Below are 26,021 nucleotides of genomic sequence, written 5' to 3' on the forward strand. Positions count from 1 at the left end.
ATGTGTTAGTATGCTGTAATGTTCTTTATCTTTCTGGCTTACGTTCACTCTGTATAATGGGCTCCAGTTTCATCCATCTCATTAGAACTGATTCAAATGAATTCTTTTTAATGGCTGAGTAGTATTCCATGGTGTATATGTACCACAGCTTCCTCATCCATTCATCTGCTGATGGGCATCTAGGTTGCTTCCATGTCCTGGCTATTATAAACAGTGCTGCGATGAACATTGGGGTGCATGTGTCTCTTTCAGATCTGGTTTCCTTGGTGTGTATGCATCAATGAATATAGTAAAGTTGCAGGATATAAAATTAACACACAGAAATCCCTTGCATTCCTATACACTAACAATGAGAAAACAGAAAGAGAAATTAAGGAAACAATACAATTCACCATTGCAACAAAAATAATAAAATACTTAGGAGTATATCTACCTAAAGAAACAAAAGACCTATACATAGAAAACTATAAAACACTGATGAAAGAAATCAAAGAGGACACAAACAGATGGAGAAACATACCATGTTCATGGATTGGAAGAATCAATATTGTCAAAATGGCTATTCTACCCAAAGCAATCTATAGATTCAATGCAATCCCTATTACGCTACCAATGGTATTTTTCACAGAACTAGAACAAATGATTTCTCAATTTGTATGGAAATACAAAAAACCTTGAATAGCCAAAGTAATCTTGAGAAATAAGAATGGAACTGGAGGAATTATTTTCTTTTTAAAAGATTAGATGTATGATATGTTCTTCTTGGTTACCTTAAGGCAGGCTTAGTCTTAAAAATGTGCCCTCTACCTCTTCAGAAAAAAATAAAACATCCCCTTAGATACAGGAGAGTCTTGATTTGAAAATAAGGTTGTGTAATAAAAATAAAAATTAAAAAATAATTTAAAAATAGTAAAAATTTTAAAAATTTAAAAATTAAATTAAAAAATTAAAAAAATGAAAATAAGGTTGTGCTACTTGGAGGCTTCTTTTTTTTTAAAATAATATGTCTAAAGTAATTAGCCTCCAACTAATAAAAAAAAAATTCAATTTATTAAAAAATGGAGCATACTGAACAACAAACTATCTTACATCTTTAAGGAAGAAAAAACACTAAATTTGAAAAGACATCACCCACTGAATTTGGACACAACACCTCTACTCAATTAAGAGAAACATTTGTACAGTCCAGGTCTTTATTTTTACACCCTTCAGGCCATGAATTCATAGGGAATGGGTTCCACAGTTCAGGTTCCTTTCCATTGGTCCTCACAAAGTGTGCTTCTCTGGGTGGAGCAGGCTGGCGCTTCAGCTGAACCCAAGTCCCTTTCTCTTTGGCTTCCTTCTTTTTCTAATCATTTTCCTTCACACGTTTTAGGAAGCTATCTCGGCTCTTAGAGTGCTTAATATGTTCGATACCCACATTAATTCTCTTGGCAAGTATCTTGCCCTTAACTTGTTTGTTTACAATGATGCCAACAGCATGCTGGGTAACATTGTAGACTCTCCCAGTTTTGCCATGGTAACATTTGTGGGGCATTCCTTTTTGAACGGTACCCATTCCCTTGATACCTACAATATCACCCTTCTTGTAGATTCGCATGTATGTGGCCAGAGGAACAGCTCGATGTTTTCTAAAAGGCCTAGAGAACAGGTAGCGGGCGCCCCTCCTCTTTCCCTTTGTGTTGGTCATTTTGGCGAATTACTGGAAGATGGTGGTTCCGGCCGAAAAAGCTACTTGGAGGCTTCTTTGAAATCTGTATGAATGTATTTTCTCACCTAAAAAACCAAATCATTTTTAAAAATAGCTGAACATTTCAGTGGACAAGGAGTTTATTAAGATGAAACTCTTAGGCAGCATCTTTTCCCTTAGGAAGGTAAAGATGTTAAGCTGCAATACGATGGTCTGTTCTGATTGATTGCTGTGATTGGCTGAGGGTAGGGTGTGGCTATTCCCCAGGTACTGAGTCTGGCAGGTGTCAGGCTGGGTGAGGCTCGCTGCACCCCTCACCTCAAGCAGCCTCATCGGGTTGGTTACCCCAGAGAACTCTTCAGTCATTGTAAGTTCCTGTTGTCTGGGGCAAAGTCAGGAAACACTGAAGACAATCTCTGAGTCAGGATAGTAACAAGAGGGGGCTTTTTTTTCTTTTTGGCCCCACTACTGTGGCATGTACAGTCTTAGTTCCCCCAACCAGGAATCCAACTTATGCCCCCTGCAGTGGAAGCACAAAGTCTTAACCACGGACCTCAGGCAAGTCCCCAAAGGGGATGTTTTAATTATTATATAATGTGTTCAGCTCTCTGTTTGAGGGCCTTAAAAGTTACGGGTCACTAGTGGCACCTTGGTTTCCCAGGTGGCGCTAGTGGTAAAGCACCCGCCTGCCGATGCAGGAGACATGAGAGACTCAGTTTCGATCCCTGGATCAGGAAGATCCCGTGGAGGAGGAAATGGCAGCCCACTCCAGTGTTCTTGCCTGGAGAATCCCATGGAACTAGGAGCCTGGCAGGCCATACATAGTCCATGGCGTCGCAAAGAGTCGGACGTGACTGAAGCGACTTAGCACGCTCATAGAGTGGCACCTTTAGCTAAGATTTGTTGTGTATATTATGGAAGTCAGAAAATGCCTTTTACCTGGGACAGATGATGTTAGAAACATTTCAAATTTCATAGAGCATATAGTGCAGTGCTAGATATTTGTAATAGGTGTAATAAGTGTGGTGGAGATGAGACAGTATTTGCAGTATGTGACATGCAGAGAAACATACTGCATTATTTCCTTAAGTAATTACTGCTGAATTTAGAAAATGTATAATATACTATGGGCTTGAGAATGGGTTGATTTTTTTTTTAATTCCAGTTTGAATGATCTGAAAAATTACCTGTTTTTCATAGGATATGTTAAATTTTTTTTTTAAGTACTGTATTTTGGACTAAGTATTATATGTTTTTCTGGTATTCAGTTGAATGGAGACCTTATATTGAATTCGTCTCATCTATCATGTTTTTTATCACAGGAGGTGATGAGAAAGCCAGAGCACGCCACATATCAAGAGGAAAACTGTTACCCAGAGAAAGAGTTGACAATCTTATAGACCCAGGGTTGGTACATATCCAGACGTTGGCTCAGGGTATCCTCTGTTCCATGGTGCTTTCTTAGTGTTTTTTTTTTTTTTTTCTTTTTTGGCTGTGCTGTGCGGCTCTCAGGATCTTGGTTCCCCAACCAGGGATGGAACCCAGACCCTTGGCAGTGAGGTGCAGAATCCTAGCCATTGGACCACCAGGAAATTCCCATCTTAGAAAGCTTTGTGAAATAAATGGTTTTAAATTCTGGTTCTTACCTAAGCTTCAGCAACAAGTGGTTGTTGTGAGGCTGCGATATGTCAGGTGCTTTTCTGGGTGCTAGCGATGCCATCACTGAACAAAGCAGACCAAGTTCCTTGCCCTGCTGGGACTTACATGGGAGCAGGAGGAGACAGAAAATACTTGGTAAATGTCATAAATTACATAGTATGTTGGAAGGTGATACGTGTCATGGGACAGAAAAAGAAAAGGTAGACCAGCATTACAAGAGAGAAAGATGAAGATCAACTTGCAGTTTCAAATGAGGTGGTTAGGATCAGCCTCGCTGAGGGGTGACATTTGAACAAAGACTGGAAGGAGTGGAGAGAGATGGGCCGTATGTATTTGGGGAGAGAGGGTTACAGGCAGACGGAGCGGCCAGTGCGAGGCTTCTGTGCCGAGAGCTGGGAGTGGGTCACAGATGCTGATATGCCGAAGGGCCGGGGAGGCTGTCTCATGGGAGCGGAGGTTCAGTGAAGTGGGGAATAGCAGAAGATGGGGTCAAATTCATAACGCATTTGTGGGTCAGTGTAAGAGTTTGGACTTTTACTCTGAAAGAAACAAGGAGACTTGGTAGGACTTACCTGACTTATGTTTTAAAAAGTTATTCTGGCCACGGGTGTGAGTAGCCTATGTGGCTTGAGGGTGGAAGGACCAGGACCAGTTAGAGAAATGAAGATTCAGAAGTATCGTTTCTGCGGACATGCACACACGTGCCCAGCCTGGAGACAAACACCGTTAACACCTAGTGTGCATTAACACACTAGTGTATATGCCGTTAACACGTACACTATTTTCATGCAAACGTGGGTCAGACACACTTGTTTGTTTGTTTTAGAAAAATGGAATCTTGTGTTTTATAACTCCCTTCTCCCCCTCCCCCACCACCCTTAATGTATCTTGAACATTTAAGTGAGAGGATAAAAACAGTGGTTAGGAGCTTGGTCCCTTATTAAAGAGCTTATTAAACTCAGCTCTGCCACGTTCTAGTAGTTGAGTGACCTCAGACAACTGACCTCATTGCTGTGTTTCAGTTTCCTCAAAGTCAGTGGGGATCCTAGTGGGATCCATAGCAGAAGGTAGTTCTGAGGACTGAATGAGTGAGTGTTTCTGAAGCTCCTAGGAGAGAGGCGGGCACGTGGTTAAGTGCTCTGTAAGTGTTAGGTGCTGCCCTCTTTCTATACCAATACATACATCTGTACAGTATCTTCAAAGATAAATGTGTTCCTTTGTGTGGCTGTGTTGTATCAATCCCCAAAGTGTTCACACTAGACTTTGTTTTAGACATTCTTCCTTTTATAGACTTTATATCCAACACACATATTTGAAATGTTGCCCCATTAAGAAAAAAAAATCGTTTCCTTTTCCATGTGTAACTATTAAAATATGATTTTAAAAAAGAAAACATGAATTCAGGCAGCATTCTTTCTTCTGTTCAGGTCTCCATTCCTGGAATTATCACAGTTTGCAGGTTACCAGTTGTATGGTGATGAGGAGGTCCCTGCAGGCGGCGTTATTACAGGCATTGGGAGAGTGTCAGGGTGAGTATTCTGACCGTGCTCAGCCCCATGGGTCAGGAAGCAGGCCGACAGGGCAGGGCAGCCAGCTCTCACCGCTTTGCACGAGAGTATGTGAGTGTCATGCTAGTGATATTATTTAGATCTGAGGCTTCCTACCCAGATGTGTTAGATTCATCTGTGGAGCTTCAGGGATGGAAATTGAAGGGAAAAACCCCAAGCAGTGATCCTGGGGACCCAACCCAAACCTTCATACTTAATCAGAATCTCCAGGGTTTGGACTTGGCGTGGGTAGTTTTCCAAGGCTCTGCAGGTGATCTCTTGCACATCTAGAGCAAAAAACCGCCGTCTTAGAAGAGTAGTTCTCAGAGTGTGGTCCCCAGGGGACATCAGCCTCACGTGAGAACTTGTTAGAAGTGTCAATGGTCAGGTCTTCCCCAAAAGTACTAAGTCATATTCAGGGAGTGGAGCCCCGAAATCAGCATTTAAACAAGCTCTCCGGATTCTCCAGTGTTAACCTTTGAGAACCACCATAGACTTAGGGCATCTTGATCGCTGGATACTACATTTGTTTGCATGTATTTTTGTATGATCTCACACTGATCTCACACGCAGTCACCGTTCCTTGTACTGCAATAAACACTTCCCACTGCCTAGTTGTCTTAATCTTTACCACAATCCTGTGAGAAGGGGTGCTGTTATAACCATCACCATTCTGCAGGTAAGGAAACTGCCTTAGAGTGTTAAAATAACTTGCCAAAGATCAAGCCACTGGCAAAACTTGACTTTGAGATCAGGCAGCCTGATACAATTGCTTTTGACTCGGATTCTGGTTTACGTGTGTGTGTTCCTCCATCTTCACCCCTTGATTTGTGCCTTCACAGGAGGTGTGACTATAGTCGTTCACCATTGTTGCTTCTTTCTTTCTTCCTTCTTTAATTCCTAAACCTGATGCCCCAGTGATAAATCAGAGAGATAGAGGGGTAGGGACCAGAACACAGCCTTGCTTCATTCCACTGAAGATTTTAAACTTTGTAATCAGTGCTCTTATCAGACACTCATTCTCTGAGGCTCTCTATGAACATCAGTAGCCAGGGCTCAATATTGAGTGTATGTACTTTAGCTCACAAGATTCCATGGAGGCAGGGGCCAAGACCAGACAGATTTTATCTTTTTCCTGAGCTGCTCTGGTGTTGGATAGTATGACTGGAAAATAATTCACTTATTCAAAACATCTAAAGAAATACTTCACTATAATTAAAGTGACCTTTCTTACATAATCATATGGTTGAATATGGTTAGCACCCTTTCTTTAGCAGATGATAGATGTTTAAACTAGTTTAAACAAAAAAAGATTTGTTGACTCTTAACTGATTTTGGGCCAAGCCAGATCTAGGAGCTCAAACAGCATCACCAGGCCACCAGGCTGGTTTTTGGATTTGTTCCTAGGCAGTCTGTTTAAGCCTTGAGGCAGAGAGGACTGTGGACTTCCCCAGTTTCTGCGCTAAAAGCTTAGCAGCTGCAGTAAGAGACGACCTCCTGAGGGCACAGGCCTAGGACCAGGGCCCGTCACTGAGCCCACCAGACGGACACTGAGTAGAAAGGCCTGGTCCATGTGCTCACCTCTGAAGGTGGATGGACTTTGGGGTCAGTCCTGCTAGAACCACATGGATTAAAAATAGAGAACAGGCAGTTTCTGAAAGAAAGTTTAATTTTGTTGCCAACAGAATAGATATTTTTGCTGGATAGGCAAAATCAATAGGTGTCTAATGCAATGTGTGTGTTTTCGTTGTAGCCGTGCCTTGCGGCATGAGGGATCTCACTTCCCCACAGTGAGATCCATGCCCCACGCAGTGGAGGCACGGCTTTGTAACCACTGGACCACCAGAGAAGTCTCTAATACAGTGTTTTGTGGACTTATTTTACTTCTCGTTCTGTAATGTGCCTGGTTTTTGTCTTGTTTTTTTGGGGGGGCGTGGCCCTAGGTCTCATTGCTGCACGTGCTCTTTCTCTAGTTGCAGTGAGCGGGGGTGATTTTTCCAGGTGTGATGCACAGGTTTCTTATTGTGATGGGCTCTCGCAATAAGACTGTGTGTTGAACACAGTCTCTAGGATGTGCAGGCTTTAGTCGTTGTGGCACTAGGGCTCAGCAGTTGTGCTTCGCATGCCCCAGAGCACGGGTCAGTAGTTGTGGCACACGAATTTAGTTACCCTGAGGCATGTGGAATCCTCCCGGGCCAGGGATCGAACCAACGTCCCCTGCATTGGAAGATGGGTTTTAAACCACTGGACCACAAGGGAAGTCCTATGATGTTTCCATAAGACTAGTAAAAGTTACTAGTAATGTCCCATATCCAAGGTTGATAGAGGCAAGTGACAAGAGTCAGAATTTCAGCCTCCCTTTGCCTGACTTCATAGCCTGGGCTCTTTGCTGCACCAGAACTTCTTAAGTTTTTCTAATGCAGTGCCCCCAGGAAAGGGAAGAGTGACCACACACTGGAGGTGTGAGGCCCAGTGACCTGCCAAGAGCCTCAATTCCTTTTGAAGTGATTTGTTTAATATTAAAGTCATGAAAAATGTACTTCCCGCTCTGTAAAATGTTAATTATAATGTGGGAAAATGCTTGCTATAACCTAGTGAATAAAACTGATGCTCAGAGGAGAGAAACCACATACCCTAATAAAAGAAATTTAACATTACCTAAGGTCGTGGGCTCAGTTGCTGTTCTCTAGTTCATGTTCAACAAGAGCTAAGTAAGTTATTTTTTAGAATTCTAGAGAATATAAAGTGAGGTAAGAAAACATCATAAATATAAAGAAGATTAAATTTTGTGAAGACCACACTGTTCTCTCGTCTTCAGTTTTCCTGGCAGCACTCAGCAGGCTCTCTGCTGGCCTCTTCATTCACTTTCCTGCTTCTTGCCAGTTGCTTGTGGGCCGTGGTACCTGACAAACTGGTTTTGGTGACTCATTATAGTATGTGCTTTCAAAAATACTATTTTAAAATTTGTACCTATTGTTACTTTAGGCAGGATAAATGTTGTATTTTTAACTTCTTTTACTTTTATAGAAAAGCATATGGCAGTAACATGAAGAACTTTTGAAAATATGAAACATAAATACTTTTGATGGCTCAGTTTTCCTTTTTGAAAATTACCTTCCTAAAAGGAAATTCTGAAGTTTATCATGAGGGATTTTCTCATCTCGAGACTTGGATTTGTTGTTGTTTGTTGTCTTATAATGTTAGGACTGTTTCATTCAAAGAACATTGCAAAATGTGGCTTAGGTTGTTAGTTTTTCTCTGCTAATGTGGGGTGATGATTCTTTAAAAAAATTAGATATGAGTTTGTAAACTAATTAAAAGTGGTTCATTTTATATAAATGAATATGTGAACAGTGATTAAAGTTCCTATACCATAAGATTGCCTACTAATGGCTATCATTAGTGATATGTGTTAATACTGGAAATTGCCAGGTTGTATTGGGAGTGTCTTATAATGAGATGCAGTTGGTCTTTACTTTTAAAAAATCTCTCATATTCTCTCTCCATTGAAATTTCTGCCTTTCAGAATAGAATGCATGATTGTTGCCAATGATGCCACAGTCAAAGGAGGTACCTACTACCCAGTGACTGTGAAGAAACACTTACGAGCACAAGAAATCGCGATGCAAAACAGACTTCCCTGCATTTACTTGGGCAAGTTATAAGAATTGTAAAGCAAACAGTTGTTCAGCTAGAGAAGTTAAGGGTGGTTTAGAAGGATGTGTGTATATATGTGTATACATATATATATGACATTATCAATGGGCATTTCAAGAATCACTATTGGTTTCTCTCATAATTTCAAAAGAAATACTTATTCTTTGTTAAAACCCCTGGGAGAAAAAGTAAATAGAACTACCCATTATAACATCACTGAGGAGGAATCCCTGACACTATTTTGGGGTGTGCTATTTTTTCCTCTACATGAGTGGTATTTTTTTTCTTCTATATATTTTTGTTTTTCTATTTATCATAATGGATTCAAACTATGAAAAAATAATAGCTAATATTTATGAGTCTCTTGAGTGTCAGGTACTAGGTTAAATGCTCGAGTATGTACATAATTTGGGCAAACATAATTTAAAGAAATTTAATTTTCAGTGAAAGTAAATTTATATTTGGAATTAAAATACATTAATAATTTAAGCTAAGGATATTTTTAAAAGAACATAAAAGCAAAGCAGTTTAAAATGGGCACTTCCTGGATATTAGCTTAGTTTGTAAAAACACCAGTATCTGTTGTTCATTTCTGTGAATATTTGAACAGGTACAGATGAGATTTCTTTTTCCTATGAAAGTGAATTTATCTGATTGACTTAGAGTGTGAACTGCTTTGCGCATATAGAAAACAACAAATGGGACCCCACAGCTTGCAACTGTTGTTCCCAACACTGTAGGGAACACAGTTAAGGGTGTCATGTTGTCTGTCTTCCTCATAGTGAATTGGAGACAGGATATAATGTATTAAACATCAATAGAAAACTCATACTGATAGGTATAAGACTAGCTAGCTTTCTGTAATGTTGACTCCGTACACTCACAGTATGTGCTGAACTAAGTGCTTTTCAGATACTATTTCATGTCATCCTGATAACCACCCTATGGTACACTGCTGGTACCTTCATTTCACAGGTGGGGAAACTGAGGCATAGAATGGCTCAGAAATATTTCCGTGGTCACACAGCTGTGAAGTAATGAAATTCTGTTTTGAACTCAGCTGACATTCTTATCCGCCACTGTTATCTACAGTAAAAAGAGAAACAGAAGGCGACATGTGATAAAACTATCCCATGAATTTGGTAGATGATGTTTGGATTGTTTTAAAAGAGAGAGAGAGAGATCCATTTTCAGCTGAACTAGTTAAGGATTTTTTGCAATTTCTGGGGCTGTCCTCAAAGCAGAGAATGTCCTAAATATTTCAAGTAGAATTTTGCATAGGGGTAGGAGAGCCTAATATGTTTGAAGAAAGCAGTACAATTTAGGGGGCTCTGTGGGAGGATTGGAGAAAGAGGCTGCAGAAGAGTTTGGAAAGATAGAGCAAATTTTTTTGTGAATGTAATTAAGAACTGGTGCTATTATCATTGAGACAAGTCTTCCTGTGTATAGGATGTTTTGTTCATTGACATGTACTTATATCTGTTATTTCCCCTGTCTTCAGTTGACTCAGGAGGGGCAAATTTACCTCGACAAGCAGAGGTATTTCCAGATCGAGATCACTTTGGCCGCATATTCTACAATCAGGCAGTTATGTCTTCTAAAGGCATTACACAGGTAATTTCTTATTAATGAGAAGAATATTTGCTTTTTGCATCAAATATCTTTGTTAACCAGGTATTTTGAGATGACTTAAAAGAGAATTTTACTTTTTTTTGGCTATGCCATGCAGCTTATGGGGTCTTAGTTCCTTGACTGGGGATTGAACCCAGGCCCTTGGCAGTGAGAACATGGAATCCAAACCACTAGAATGCCAGGGAAGTTCCAAAAGAGAATTTAATACACAATTTAGTCTTCAAGAAATCAACTGATAACCTTATGAGATTTCCCTTGTATGTTGTCTGTCTTTTTTCCCTTGTTGCTTTTAATATTTTATCTTTGTCTTTAGTTTTTGTCCATTTATTACTATGTCTTGGTGTGTTTCTCCTTTGGCTTATCCTTCTTGGGACTCTGTGCTTCTTGGACTTGGTTGACTATTTCCTTTTCCATGTTGGGGAAGTTTTCAGCTATTATCTCTTCGAATATTTCCTCAGGTTCTTTTGCTTTCTCTTCTTCTGGGACCCCTATGATACGAATATTGGTGCATTCAATGTTGTCCCAGAGGTCTCTTAGGTTGTCTTCATTTATTTTCATTCTTTTTTCTATATTCTGTTTTGCAGCATTGATTTCTACCATTCTGTCTTCAGGTCACTTATCCATTCTTCTGTCTCAGTTATTCTGCTATTGATTCCTTCTAGTATGTTGTTCATCTCTGTTCTTTAGTTCTTCTAGGTCTTTGGAAACATTTCTTGCATCTTCTCCATTCTTGTTTCAAGATCCTGTATCATCTTCAGTATCATTATTCTGAATTCTTTTTCTGGGAGGCTGCTTGTCTCTACTTTGTTTCGTTGTTTTTCTGGGGATTTATCTTGTTCCTTCATCTGGGACATAATCCCATTTTTTTTCATTTTGGTTAGCTTCTGTGGTTGTGGTATTAATTCTGAGGCTGCTAGGATTGCAGTTCTTATTTCTTCTGTCTGCCCTCTGTGGGTGAGGCTAAGAGGCTTATACAAGCTTCCTGATGGGAGGGACTGGCTATGAGCAAAACTGTCTCTCTTTCTCTGGTGGGCAGGGCCATGCTCAGTAAAACTTTAATACAATTGTCTGCTGGTGGGTGGGGCTGTGCTCCCTCCCTGTTAGTTGTTTGGCTTGAGACTGACCAAGTCCTAGAGTCTAGAGGCCCTGTGCTGTGTGTGCTAAGTCACTTTAGTCATATCCGACTCTTTGCAAGCCTATGGACTGTAGCCTGCCAGGCTCCTCTGTCCGTGAGATTCTCCAGGCAAGAGTGCTCGAGTGGGTTGCCATTTCCTCCTCCAGGAGATCTTCCACCCAGGGGTCAAAACGGTGTCTCTTTTATCTCCTGCATAGACAGGTGGGCTTTTACCACTAGCACCACCTGGGAAGCCCCTTGAGGCTCTGTGATAGGGCTGTTGGCGTCCTCCAAGAGAACGGATGCTGAGACCCGTCTCCCAGGACTGCTGCTACCAGTGCCCTTCTCCCCGTAGCAGGCCACTGCCCACCCACGCGTCTGTGGGAGGCCCTCAGACACTCACGGTAGGTCTGACTCAGTCTGCTGTAGGGGCAGTGTTCCTTTTCCCTGGTCCTGGTGCACACATCGTTTTGTTTCTGTTTCCCCCAGTCCTGTGGAGGTCCTGTAATCAAGTCCCGCTGGCCTTCAAAGTCAGATTCCCTGGTGATTCCCAGTCCCTTGGCAAGATCCCAGGCTGGAGAGCCTGATGTGGGGTGTAGAACCTTCACAACTGTGCAACAACATCTTTGGTATTATTGTTCTCCAGTTTGTGGGTCACCCACCCAGCAAGTATAGCATTTGATTTTATGGTGATTGTGCCCTTCCTACCATTTCATTGCAGCTTCTCCTTTGTCCTTGGATGTGGGATATCTTTTTTTGGTGGGTTCCAATGTCTTCCTGTTGATGGTTATTCAGCAGCTAGTTGTGATTTTGTTGCACTGACAGGAGAAGATGAGCACATGTCCTTGCACTCTGCCGTCTTGAACCGATCTCAAGTACATGGTAATTTCAAACTGGGATAAGTTCTATAAAGAAAAACATAACTGGATAAAGAGACAAAGGATAATCAATACACTATTGACTAATTGTGTATTCTTTTTCCACAGAAAGCCTAGTCAGATTCATCTACTAAACATGGGAATATTGTTATGGTGTAGTAAAGGTTAATTCCAAAGGAAACGAGTTTTTAAAAAGGAAGGACACTGAGTCATTGCTTTTTTAGGATGATACTCTGGAAAAATTCTAATATCTGTATGAGGAGCCATGCATAAGAATGTTACTTGTAGCATTATTTTTTATAATAAAAGTTAAAGAACACAGTAAATGACCATTCATGGGAGAGTTATAATATTCAGCTGTTAAAATGAATGAACTATGGATTAAAGACCTAAATGCAAGGCCAGAAACTGGAAAACTCTTAGAGGAAAGCATAGGCAGAAGAACACTCTGACATAAATCACATCAAGACCCTCTATGACCCACTTCCCAAAGTAATGGAAATAAAAACAAAAATAAACAAGTGGGAACTAATTAAACTTAAAAGCTTTTGCACAGTGAAAGAAACTATAAAAAAAGTGAAAATACAGCCCGCAGAATGGGAGAAAATAATAGCAAATGAAACAACTGACAAAGCATTAATTTCTAAAATATATGAACAGCTCATACAACTCAATAGCAGAAAAACAAACAACCCAATCAAAAAGTGGACAGAAGACCTAAACAGATATTTCTCCAAAGAAGACATACAGATGGCTAATAAACACAGGAAGAGATACTCAGTATCACTCATTATTAAAGAAATGCAAATCAAAACTATAATAAGAGATCACCTCACACTGCTTAGAATGGCCATCATCAACATATCTACAGACAATAAATGCTGGAGAGGGTGTGGAGAAAAGGGAACCCTCTTGCACTGTTGGTGGGAATGCAAATTAATATAGCTGCTATGGTGAATAGTATAGAGATTTCTTAAAAAAAAAAAAAAAACAACAGGAATAAAACTACCAGCCATCCCACTACTGGGCATATATACCCTGAGAAAACCATAATTGAAAAATGCATATGTACTCCAGTGTTCATTGCAGCACTATTTACAATAGCTAGAAAATGGAAGCAACCTAGATGTCCATCGACAGATGAATATATAAAGAAGTTGTGGTGCATATATACAGTGAAATATTACTCTGCCATAAAAAGGAATGCATTTGAGTTAGTTTTAATGAGGTAGATGAACCTAGAACCTATTATACAGAGTGAAGTAAGTCAGAAAGAGAAAGACAAATATCATATATTAACATATATATATATATATATGGAATCTAGAAAGGTGGTACTGATGAACCTATCAGCAAGACAGCGATGGAGATGCAGATATAGAGAACATACTTGTGGACACAGTGGGGAAAGGAGAGGGTGGGACAAATTGAGAGAGTAGCATTGAAACATATACATGACCATGTATAAAATCAGATAGCCACTGAAAATTTGTTGTATGATGTAGGGAGCTGAAATCTGGTGCTCTGTGACAACCTAGAGGGGTGGGATGGGGTAGGAGGTTCAAAAAGGAAAGAACATATGTATACCTATGCCTGATTCATGTTGATGTATTGCAGAAACCATCACAATATTGTAAAGCAAGTATCCTCCAATTAAAAATAAATAAATAAAAAATAAAATGAACAAACTAGAATTGTATGTGTCAACAGAAATAAGTCTCAAAGAATATGTTGGGTTAAAAAAAAGTAAATGTATAACCAGTTGCTCTGTATGCAAATGTTAAATATATCAAATAATCTATTATTTGTGTCTAAACAGGTACATGGGAAAGAAACTCTCACCTTTAGAACAGTGGTTACTTTTGAGGTGGGAGGGAGGAGAAAAAGGCTAGTAGGAGGTCTGTAGAGCCTTCAACTGTATCTGAAATATTTTATTCTTTTAAAAAAATTCAGAAGTAAATTTAGCCAAATGTCAAGATTTATTGAGACTGGGTATTAGGTAAAGAATATTTATTTTATTCTAATCTTTTTTGTATGTTTGAAATATTTAATAATACTGCTGCCATTCCTTTAGGTCTTTTTTTGTTGTTGTTATTGAATTTCTTAAGTTTTTAGTGTTTTTATTAATACTCTAATTAATTAGTCATCACCTGCAATTATTATATCTCTTCTTTATATTCTACCAATGTAATGTATTGTTATTTTTATTCTGTATTTTACTGTTTCTGTTATGTGAGCTTCCCAGGTAGCGCTGGTGGTAAAGAACCCTCCTGCCAATGCAGGAGACCTAGAGATGCAAGTTCAATCCCTCGGGTCGGGAAGATTCCCCTGGAGGAGGAAATGGCAATCCACTCCAGTATTCTTGCCTAGAAAATTCCGTGGACAGAGGAGCCTGGTGGGCTACAGTCCATGGGGTCGCAAAGAGTCAGACACAACTAAGTGACTTCGCAGATTACTGTTATGTAACAACCTTGCCTATCTCTATGCTTTGTTTATCTAAACAGAAACTTCAGCTTTTTTCACTTTTGCACAGTCAGCCCTTCCATCCAGTATCTGGTAAGAAATTCTTATTGTGATCTTTTGTCTTTTAGGAGAAATTTCTGGATGCTAGGTGTCTGAAATCAAGCTAGCACCAGGGCCGCGCTGCTTCCCAAGGCTCTAAGAAAGACTGTTCGTCTCCTTGAGTTCCGATGGCTCCAGGCGTAGCCTTGGCTTGTGGCCGCATAACTCCAGTCTCTGTCTGTCTTCACATGGGCTTCTCCTCTGCGTCCCATCTCCTCCTTATAAGGTCTCTTGTCACTGGATTACCCCTGGGTAATCCAGAATGATCTTATCTCAAGATCCTTAACTTAATTACATCTGCAAAGACCTCCCCCCACCCCCTTCCCCCCCAGTAAGGTCACATTCACAGGTTCCAGAGATTTGAGTGTGGACATTCAACCCACTGTAGACTTCTGCCACCTTGCATGCTTCTGTGCTCTGGCTTTCGGTTCATGTAGCTTCTGTAGAAACCACATAATACGTCAACCAACATCTAGCAAATATTTATGGAGAAGCTGCTATAAGCCAGGCCCTACACTGATGAGTAAAACTAGGTAGAGTCTCTGCTCCTGTGGAACCTGAAGCTTAAAGAGTGTTTTAAAAACTGAGTCTCCTTAAAATTAAAAGTGTTCTTCTATGTTTTTAATAAACAATTATCTGCTTATCTAGTATGTCTGAGGCATTTGGCTGAATGCCTTCAGTTTGCCTATTTAATTTTTGTTTCCTAAAATGTTTTTAAAATTTTATTTGTTTATTTATTTTTGACTGGACTGGGTCTTCATTGCCGTGTGGGCTTTCTCTAGTTGTGGTGAGTGGGGACTGCTCCCTAGCTGGACTGTGCCAGGCCAGGGCCTCTCACTGCCGTGGCCTTTCTTGTGGAGCACAGGCTCTAGACTGCGGACTCAGGAGTTGTGATGCATGGGCTTAGCTGATCCATGGCATGTGAAATCTTTCCGGAGCAGGATCAAACCCACGCTCCCTCTATTGGCAGGTACAGTCTTAACCACTGGACCACCAGGAAGTTCCGTATTTCCTAAAAATGTTAACATCAGTATTTCCTCAACTGAGCTCTGCTTCTTGAAACATTTGTTTTTTGTATTTCACCCCAGTAGGATGTTTGCGGTTAAGGTTTGCCTTCCTCTATTCTTTTTTTTTTTTTTTTTTAGTAAATATTTGTTTATTTGACTGTGCTGGGTCTTAGTTGCAGCATGTAGGATCTTTCAGTTGTGGCATATGGAATCTGGTTCCCTGACCAGGGATCTAATACAGGCCCCCTGTGTTAGAAGCACGGAGTCTTAGCCAGTGGACCACCAGGGAAGTTCCCCTATATTCTATGAACCTTGTTGAATTAAAAAAAATTTAATTGTTATCATACACTAACATCTATGGTGCCTCTTCTAACCTTTTCCCCAATATATGAGTGCTAAATTGGTTATCTGTACTGAAGCTATTGCTTTGAGCTTTACTGAAAAAGTCAAGATATTTGTGAGCACTGTTCTATCATGTTGACTTCCCCTTCTTTTTTTTTCAAAGGAACAAGTACCCCCAAAAATGAGGCCAAAAGAAAAGGACCTTTTCTAACTTCTGCTGTTCCATGAAACTTTTCCTCCCTGGGTTACCAGACTTCTTAAGGTTTGGCCCAGTGTCTTCATTCCTGACTGCTTAGTCTCCTACAAACCTTGCTGCCCTCAGAGGTCCCCACTAACCTTGGCCTTCTGGAGACCCCGCAGACTGTTGGTTTTGTCATTTCCCCTTTCCTGAAGCTCTGCTTGTGTGTGTGTGTGTTAGTTGCTCAGTTGTGTCCCACTCTTGGTGACCGCATGGACTGTGGGTCCCCACGTGACCCGCCAGGCTGCTCTGCCCATGGGATTCTCCAGGAAAGAACACTGGAGTGGATTGCCATGTCCTTATCCAGGGGATCTCTCCTGGCCCAGGGATTGAACATGGGTCTCCCTCGTTGCAGGCAGTTTCTTTACTGACTGAGCCACCACGGAAGAAGTTCTCCTTAGGCCACTGGTTTCCTCCTCCCCCTCTCTTCATGTAATCCTCCTGCCCCACCTGAGAGCTTGTCCTTAGTGGTGTATAAAATTTTATGACATGTCTGCCCTCCACCCCCACTTATTTACCCTTAAGGTTCTGTTGTTTGAATGATCCTGCTGGTACCCTAGGCTCCATCTAGACATTGTGCACTGAGCTCTCCCTGCTGATTTATGTCCCTTCACCGGTGTTCTGTGTGCTGCTGATGGTGCTTTCTTCCTGCTCTTTTCCCTACAATTGAAACACTGATGTCAGCCTTGACTCTTCTTTGCTTTTACCCCTGCTTAATCCCTTTAAGTAAATCTTTTTTTTGTACCCCTAGGTACTCCTTTGATGCTAGGCAGATAATCAACACATTACCTACTGCCTTTACCGTAGGAAGTTCAGGCCTTTTCTGTCTATATACAAATGTTGTTGTTCAGTCACTCAGTTGTGTCCGACTCTTTGTGATCCCGTGGACTGCAGCACGCCAGGCTTCCTTGTCCTTCACCATCCGGAGCTTGTGCAAACTCATGTCCATTGAGTCGGTGATGCCATCCAACTATCTCGCACTCGGCCGTCCCCTTCTCCTCATGGCTTCAGTCTTTCCCAGCATCAGGGTCTTTTCTAATGAGTCAGCTCTTGGCATCAGGTGGCCAAAGTACTGGTGCTTCAGCTTCAGCGTCCATCCTTCCAATGAACATTCAGGACTGATTTCCTTTAGGATTGACTAGTTTCATCTTCTTGCAGTCCAAGGGACTCTCAAGTCTTCTTCAACACCACAGTTCAAAAGCATTGAATCCTCCGGTGCTCAGCCTTTCTTATGGTCCAACTCTCGCATCCATACATGACTACTGGAAAAACCATAGCTTTGACTACACAGACCTTTGTTGACAAAGAAGTGTTTCTGCTTTTTAACATACTCTCTAGGTTTGTCATAGCTTTTCTTCCAAGGAGCAAGCATCTTTTAATTTCATGGCTGCAGTCACCTTCTGCACTGATTTTGGAGCCCAAGAAAATAAAATCTGTCACTGTTTCCATTGTTTCCTCATCTATTTGCCATGAAATGATGGGACCAGATGCCACATCTTATTGTTTTGAATGTTGAGTTTTAAGCCAGCTTTTTCACTCTCCTCTTTCACTTTCATCAAGAGGTTCTTTAGTTACTCTTCACTTTCTACCATAAGGGTGGTGTCATCTGCATATCTGAGGTTATTGATATTTCTCCCGGTAATCTTGATTCCAGTTTGTGCTTCATCCAGCCTGGCATTTTGCATGATGTACTCTGCATATAAGTTAAATAAGCAGGGTGACAATACATAGCCTTGACTTACTCCTTTCCCAATTTGGAACCAGTCTATTGTTCCATGTCCAGTTCTAACTGTTGCTTCTTGACCTGCATACAGATTTTTCAGGATGTAGGTAAGATGGTCTGGTATTTCCATCTCTTTAAGAATTGTCCTGTTTGCTGTGATCAACACAGTCAAAGGCTTTGGCGAAGTCAGTGAAGCAGAAGTAGATGTTTTTCTGGAATTCTTTCACTTTTTCTTTGATCCAGTGGATGTTGACAATTTGATCTTTTGTTCCTCTGCCTTTTCTAAATCCAGCTTGAACATCTGGAAGTTCTCAGTTCATGTACTGTTGAAGCCTGACTTGGAGAATTTTGAGTATTACTTTACTAGCGTGTGAGATGAGTGCAATTGTGCGGTAGTTTGAGCATTCTTTGGCATTGCTTTTCTTTGGGATGGAATGAAAGCTCACTTTTTCCAGTTCTGTGGCCACTGTTGAGTTTTCCAAATTTACTGGCATATTGTGTGTAGCACTTTCACAGCATCATCTTTTAGGATTTGAAATAGCTCAACTGAAATTCCATCACCTCCACTAGCTTTGTTTGTAGTGATGCTTCCTAAGGCCCACTTGACTTCACACTCCAGGATATCTGGCTCTTGACACTCCAGGATGGTGTGACTGATCACACCATCATGGTTATCTGGAATGTGAAGATCTGTTTTGTATAGTTCTCCTGTGTATTCTTGCCACCTCTTCTTAATATCTTCTGCTTCTGCCAAAGTGGAAACAGTGCCCAGTTGTGAGTGTGTCTGGTGGTGAAAGTAAAGTCCAATAGTGTAAAGAACAATAATGGCATAGGAACCTGGAATGTTAGGTCCATGAATCAAGGTAAATTGGAAACGGTCCAACAGGAGATGGCAAGAGTGAACATTGACATTTTAGGAATCAGCAAACTAAAATGGACTGGAATGGGAGAATTTAATTCAGATGACCATTATATCTACTACTGTGGGTAAGAATCCCTTAGAAGAAGTGGAATAGCCCTCATAGTCGACAGAGGAGTCTGAAATGCAGTACTTGGGTGTAATCTCAAAAACAACAGGATGATCTCTGTTTGTTTCCAAGGCAAATCATTCAATATCACAGTAATCCAAGTCTATGCCCCAACCACTAATGTTGAAGAAGCTGAAGTTGAATGGTTCTTTAAAGACCTACAAGACCTTCTAGAATTAACACCCCCCCCCCAAAAAAAAAATGTCATTTTCATCATAGGGGACTGGAATGCAAAAGTAGGAAATCAAGAGATACCTGGATTAACAAGTGAGTTTGGTTTTAGAGTATAAAATGAAGCAGGGCAAAAGCTAACAGTTTTACCAAGAGAACGCACTTGTCATAGCAAACACCGTCTTCCAACAGCACAAGAGACGACTCTGCACGTGGACATCACCAGATGGTCACCACTGAAATCAGATTGATTCTATTCTTTGCAGCTGAATATGGAGAAGCTCTGTACAGTCAGCAAGACTGGGAGCTGACGATGGCTCAGATCATGAACTCCTTATTGCCAAATTCAGACTTAAATTGAAGAAAGTAGGGAAAGCCATTAGGCCATTTAAGTATAACCAAAATCAAATATGTTGTGACCACACAGTGAAATTACACATGACTACAGGTTTATTTTTTGTCTTGTTCCCTTTTTTCAGGCAAACTTTGTAGCCTGACACTGAAGACCTCCTGTGATCTGGTTCCAACCTAACTTGCTAGCTTTATGGCTCATGCACTGTAAACTGCCGTGAGTCTGAACTGTTCGCCGTTTTTCATATGCACTGTGGTCATGAGTTTCTGCTCTGATCCACCGAGCCCTCTTTCCCCTAATCTAAGTGGATTGCTTTGTCTCTAACCCATTTTCCAAAGTCCATCTTAGATGCCACCTTTTCCGGGAAAGCTTCCAAGAATCCCTTACTGGAAGTAATCTTTTTCTGCACCCAACTCCCGTAATTCTTGTGCTTTGCCTTACTAGTAGCATTTATCCCTTTTATCTAGACATATCCTGACTAATTTCCCTTACTAAACTCTATGCCACTTGGGATTAGAGACAATATAGGATTATTTACATTCCAACACATTTATTTGCCTACCAAGTAATTTATTAAAAGAGTGAAACTCTTTATGGCTATAAAGTGGTTCTGTTTCCTGTGTTTTAATCATTGGCAGGCAGATTCTTTTACCACTGCGCCATCTGGAAAATCCCATGTTTTATTATTTATTGTATTTAAGATGTTAGCTTAGATGGATTATTAAAAACAATCTTTTTTTTTTGTATTTTACTGCATAAAGCAATCACTGTTGTAATTGCAGTTATGTTATATATGTGCATATATATATATATATATATATATATATATGTGCATTTTGATAGCGAGCACTATGTGCTCTGTTGTGTCCGACTCTTTGCAATACCATGGACTGAAGCCCACCAGGCTCCTTTGTCCATGGGATTCTCCAGGCAAGAATACTGGAGTGGGTTGCCATTTCCTTCTCCAGGGGATCTTCCCAACAGATGGATTGACCTGCATCTCCTGTGTCTCCTGTCCTGGGAGGTGCATCCTTTACCACGGAGCCACCTGGGAAGCCCAGTGAGCACTAGCTTTCTGTATTGGTTCAATTCCTGTTTTCCTCCCCAAGATTGGTTTTTATTTAATATTATTAACCTTGACCATTTTAAATCCATTTATCCATTTCTAAGAAGTATGTCTGTGTACAATGATATCTCTGTTATGTCCTATATTTTGCAGCTGTAAAGATGTGACTAGATTCCTACAGATCTTCCCAGTCCAATCATTTTGTTTTTGCACTCAAGAAAAAACAGTTAACTAGATACACTCTGTATTCTCTCCTGTTTCATTTTTCCTTACTTTCTCATAGGTTTTAGGACCCCTGATTTGTCTTTGAAGTTTAAAGACTTAGCATATTGGTGTCCATTAGTCTTTATTTTCTTTTGTGGTTCCCCCGTTGCTGACTTTTTAAGTGTAAGACTTACAGTTCTCTTCAGAAGTGGGATCTTAGTGTTTGTTTTCTTCAGGTCTTACATTACCATTAATTTTTATAGTCTAGTGAGAGTCTAGTCTGACTGATTTTTGCTCTGATGCATTAATTCTCTTCCTTGTTTTACTGTGATCCTTACTACACCAGCAACAAGTGTTTCTGTTCTTATTAACAGTTTATTTCTTCGGAAATAGGCATCATTCACCTAGCCATGCTAGTTGCAGCTCCTCAGGCTTTTCTTCCTTTTTTCTTCTTTGTATTTCTGCCTGTTCTTCTTTTTGGCGATGGACCTGAAATTATTCTCAAAGTCCTTACTTTCCTTCTTTTCTTACCATTTCCTTCTTATCCCTTTTGGCTTAGCTTATTATTTTTGTAATTTATTTTCTTTGCTTCAGAACTTGGTAAGTGTTTTGAGGGTCTTAGTTAGGATAAACACTGTATATTATTTTTTAAATGCACGTGAATCTGCTCATGAAACCAGATTCTGCAGAATTTGCAGATGAAACCAGGGTTAGGGGTAGAAGAAACCACTGTTTGATTTTTTTGAAGTTCTCTGATAAAAAGCTTGGGGAAGAAGCAGAATGTTCTGGGTAAGGTGGATTTTTTGTTTTCTGTGTACATTTCATCCTATCCACTGGGCACAGATAAGCATGCATGTTCTAGGATCAACAGTGTGATCAGATGGTTTAGTTGATAATATTCTTAAATTCTAGACAACTGTTGACTTGACATGTATGTATCATGGCTTTTATTTTTTTAATGGTAACACTTTAGGTGCCTTGTGTTCAGTCGTGTCCTACTCTTCGGGACCCCATGGACTGTAGCCCACCAGGCTCCTCTGTCCATGGGATTTCCCAGGCAAAATACTGGAGTGGGTTGCCATTTCCTTCTCCAGGGGATCTTCCCCACCCAAGGATCAAAGCAAATAGTGATACAGGCAGTGTTTGCTTTCTACATTACTTTGAAAGGAAAAAGGAATAAGATGAGAGATTAAAAAAAAAATTATAGTTTAATGGCTTTTCCGTCAAGCAGCTGAAAATCTCCCTCCCAAAGTTCTGTTCCATTTATCAGAGAGAGCCTTTGAACTGCATGGTCTTCTGCAATTTTTCAGTGGAAAGATGGAGGTCTAGGGTTCACACAGCTTCTCAGAATTAGGTATCAAACCTCTTGACTTCATCTCAGAGACCCCGTCCACAGGGCAGGCTGCTGACCTATAATATGTAATTTGTTTTTGGTACAATGGCAACCAGTCCCTGCAGCAAGACCTGGAGGGTAATGAAATTTTGTCTAAAGTTTTTCCAGACTCTTCCCTCTGTTCTTTAGCCTCTCATTTCCTTTCACTGACAGCTTTTGCTGTGCTGCCCGTGGCGGTGATGACGAGGTTGGTACTGTCAGTTACACATCATTCTCAGCCTCCTGGCTGTTTTCTTGCTCTGGATTTGAGTTTTTGAGCCGCCATAGCGCTGCTGACCCTGCAAGAGGGATCTCTTGGTTTGTCTGTGTTACAGAGCAGGCCCACCTCAAAGGTGAAGGAGTGGACAGTGGCCTCTCCGTGGAACTGCTGGGAGGTCTCGTGTTCTGATGCAGATGAAGGGCGCTGTGATGTTTCTGCTGCCACGGTGCCTGGGCTGCGTCACCCACACAGCCAAACCCATGCTGAGTGTGGCCCGCACGGTTTATGGCCTCAGAGCTTCCTTGTGTCCTTTTAGTGTCCTCTTAGTAGAGAAAGCAGCAGAATCTTCTCTCTGGGGTTCTGATCCTTTGTTCAGCATGGCCCAGTGTAAGGTCTTCATTGTACTCTGGACAAATGCTTTGGGGCCTGAAAGTGCTTTGGGCCCTGGGGTCCCCACGCTCTGTGAGAAATAGCGGCAGACACCCAGGCAGAGCGCTCGGTACACGTTCACTGTGTTCTGTGAGTGAGTGAAGGACTCAGAATTAAATGCAGAAGAGGAGATTGTGTGACAGTGGTGACTTCGCTGTGTTCTCTTATTTCTATTTTCAGAATTTGCTTTAGCGATATTAAGTTTTGTGTTGGATGCTTAGAACTGGTATAGCCTCTCCTTATTGATGAAAAATGTGAGAATATTGATTCTTATATACTTAGTCACTCTAACTCTTGTGTTTTGTTTTAATTTTATGTCTTATAGAAAAGTAATTTATTGAGATTATATTTCACATACTATACAATTTACTCATTTAATATGTAAATTCAGTGGTTTTTAGGATATCTACAAGCTTGAATCAGTTTTAGACAACTTTATGACTCCAGAAGAAAATGCCACACCCATTGGCAGTTAATCTCATTTTTTAACTCAGTCCCTCCAGGTAACCTGTGGATGTGTCTATTGTGGACATTTTGTGTAAATGGAGTTGCACAGTAAGTGGTCTTTTGTGACTGGTTTCTTTCACTTGGCATAATGGCGTCACAGTTTATCCCTGTCTTTCCCTTGGTTTCTCATCACTCTCTGGTCTGTCTCCCACCTCTGGGCTAGAGAACAGTTCACAGATACTTAAAGAGCAACAGCAACAAAGCACTTCAAACACAGATTATCCCAGGTCTTCAGGTGTGCCTCAGCTGCAGTCACATGCTGCTGCTGCTAAGTCGCTTCAGTCGTGTCTGACTCTGTGCGACCCCACAGACGGCAGCCCACCAGGCTCCCGTCCCTGGGATTCTCCAGGCAAGAACACTGGAGTGGGTTGCCATTTCCTTCTCCAGTACATGAAAGGGAAAAGTGAAAGTGAAGTTGCTCAGTCGTGTCTGACTCTTAGCGACCCCATGGACTGCAGCCCACCAGGCTCCTCCGTCCACGGGATTTTCCAGGCAAGAGTACTGGAGCGGGGTGCCATTGCCTTCTCCGCAGTCACATGAGGGAGATGATTTTTGATCTCTGTATTAGTTCTCCATTACTGCAGAACAAATTATCCCCAAACATAGCAGTTTAAAACAACAATGCTTATTGTCTTGCAGTTTCTATGGATTCAGGGTCTGAGCACAGCTTAGCTGGATCTTGGAGCCCTGCTCTTAGCTAGATCACGTGACTGATTGCATCCTCTCAAGGCTCCACCCCGTACCTCATTCACTGGCTGATGGCAGGATTCAGTTCTCTGCAGGCCTTTCTTAGGTCCTTATGAGCTGTCGTAGGTTCTTTCCTATTGTGGGCCTCTATAGAGCACATCACAGCATGTCAGCTGCTGCATTAGAGTGTGCAAGCAGGTGGGCAAGAGAGAGGGCCAGCAAGACAGAAGACGTGGTCTCTCATACCCGGGGCACAGCAGTGATGTCTCATCACTTGCCATATTCCGTTTGTTAGAGGCATATCACTAGATCCATCACACACTCTAGGCAGTGGGATCATACAGGATGTGCATACCAAGAGTCTAGGATGATGAAGTGGGGTGGGGGTGTTTTAGAAGCTGCCTGCCACAGTCTTCTACCTATTACTAAGCAAAGGTCTTCTCTATACATTTGGGATATCTTCTCTGGCTTTGGAGAAGTGGATTGTTGGTTTCCTTGATTACAGAGCTTCTGCAGAGAAAAGGCACCTGAAGTGTTCTTTGTTGTCGTTTTTCAGCCTCTCAGTCATGTCCGACTCTTTGTGACCCCATGGGCTGCAGCACGCCAGGCTTCCTGTCCTTCCCTGTCTCTCAGTTTGCTCAAACCCATGTCCACTGAGTCATTGATGCCATCCAACCATCTCATCCTCTGCTGCCCCCTTCTCCTCCTGCCCTCAATCCTTCCCAGCATCAAGGTGTTTTCCAACAAGTTGGCTCTTCACATCAGGTGGTCAAAATATTGGAGCTTCAGCATCAGTCCTTCCAATGAAAAGTCAGGGTTGATTTCCTCTAGGATTGACTGGTTTGATCACCTTGCTGTCCAAGGGACTTTCAAGAGTCTTCTCTAGCACCACAGTTTGAAAGTGAAAGTTGCTCAGTCATGTCCGAGTCTTTGTGACCCCATGGACTATACAGTCCATGCAATTCTCCAGGCCAGAATACTAGAGTGGGTAGCCTTCCCCTTCTCCAGGGGATCTTCCCAACCCAGGGATCAAACCCAGGTTTCTCACACTGCAGGTGAATTCTTTACCTGGGAAAGAATCAATTCTTTGGTGCTCAGCCTTCTTTATGGTCCAGCTCTCACATCCTTACGTGACTACTGGAAAAAGCATAACTTTGGCTATACTGACCTTTGTTGGCAAAGTGATGTCTCTGCTTTTTAATACACTATCTAGGTTTGCCATAGCTTTTCTTCCAAGGAGCAAATGTCTTTTAATTTCATGGCTGCAGTCATAGTCTGCAGTAATTTTAGAGCCCAAGAAAGGGAATGTGGTAAAATTCCCTGACTAGATGTGCTAATAATTTGTCAGCTATTCACTTGAGAGACTTTTAAATTGGTATATCTTTTCTCTCCACCCAGAGATGGCAGAATGGCATTTCGTTTCATTTCCCTCATTTTGTCTTATGACATTTTGACAAAATAACTCGTCTTTCTTTGTCTCCTTCACCCCCACCCCCGCCCCCGCCGCCGCCCCATTCTTGGTCTCAGACCACTACTTACTGGCGGTTGCTCCTCTTTTCTCTCCTTTTGTTCCATATTGTTTTCATGGAACCCTGCTGTGCCTCTTTAGATCTTTTGAAAATTGTCCTGTTTTATATTCTTACATCATTGTGACTCTTCTTTAGTTCTTGACTTTTTTGATAGTGAACTAGTTTGAGTGGATTCTAGTGTTCTAGTGTAGAGAACAGGGTGATAAGGTGAAACTGTGTCCTTTGTTTCTGATATAAACTTAAAGAAAAACCTATAAAACATTTCAAACTTGAAAGTACCAAGACTGATAGGACAGAACACTGATGTACCTTCCACTTGGATTTATGAAGTACTAACCTTTCCTTTGTTATTATTTGCCTCACATTTTCTTATTGGAGTATAATTACTTTGCAATTACTTTGTGTTA

General features: G+C 41.2%; 1 protein-coding gene and 1 pseudogene across 3 annotated transcripts in view; one reads left to right on the forward strand and one right to left on the reverse strand.

The window, feature by feature from the left end:
• MCCC2 (methylcrotonyl-CoA carboxylase subunit 2) overlaps window positions 1-26,021 on the forward strand; it is a 76,567-nt gene that overhangs the window by 14,680 nt on the left and 35,866 nt on the right. For 2 of the 3 annotated variants that reach the window (XM_020915601.2, XM_020915618.2), the window contains exons 3-6: window positions 3,013-3,097; window positions 4,777-4,878; window positions 8,423-8,550; window positions 10,055-10,167. In XM_020915601.2, the coding sequence (XP_020771260.2) occupies window positions 3,013-3,097; window positions 4,777-4,878; window positions 8,423-8,550; window positions 10,055-10,167 (428 nt within the window). The remainder of the gene's footprint in view (window positions 1-3,012; window positions 3,098-4,776; window positions 4,879-8,422; window positions 8,551-10,054; window positions 10,168-26,021) is intronic. The other variant, XM_020915609.2, reaches the window with a different exon arrangement.
• Window positions 1,164-1,707, reverse strand: LOC110152077 (large ribosomal subunit protein eL21-like; annotated as a pseudogene).

The sequence above is a fragment of the Odocoileus virginianus genome, chromosome 14 (genome assembly GCF_023699985.2).
Source record: "Odocoileus virginianus isolate 20LAN1187 ecotype Illinois chromosome 14, Ovbor_1.2, whole genome shotgun sequence".
NCBI lineage: Eukaryota > Metazoa > Chordata > Mammalia > Artiodactyla > Cervidae > Odocoileus > Odocoileus virginianus.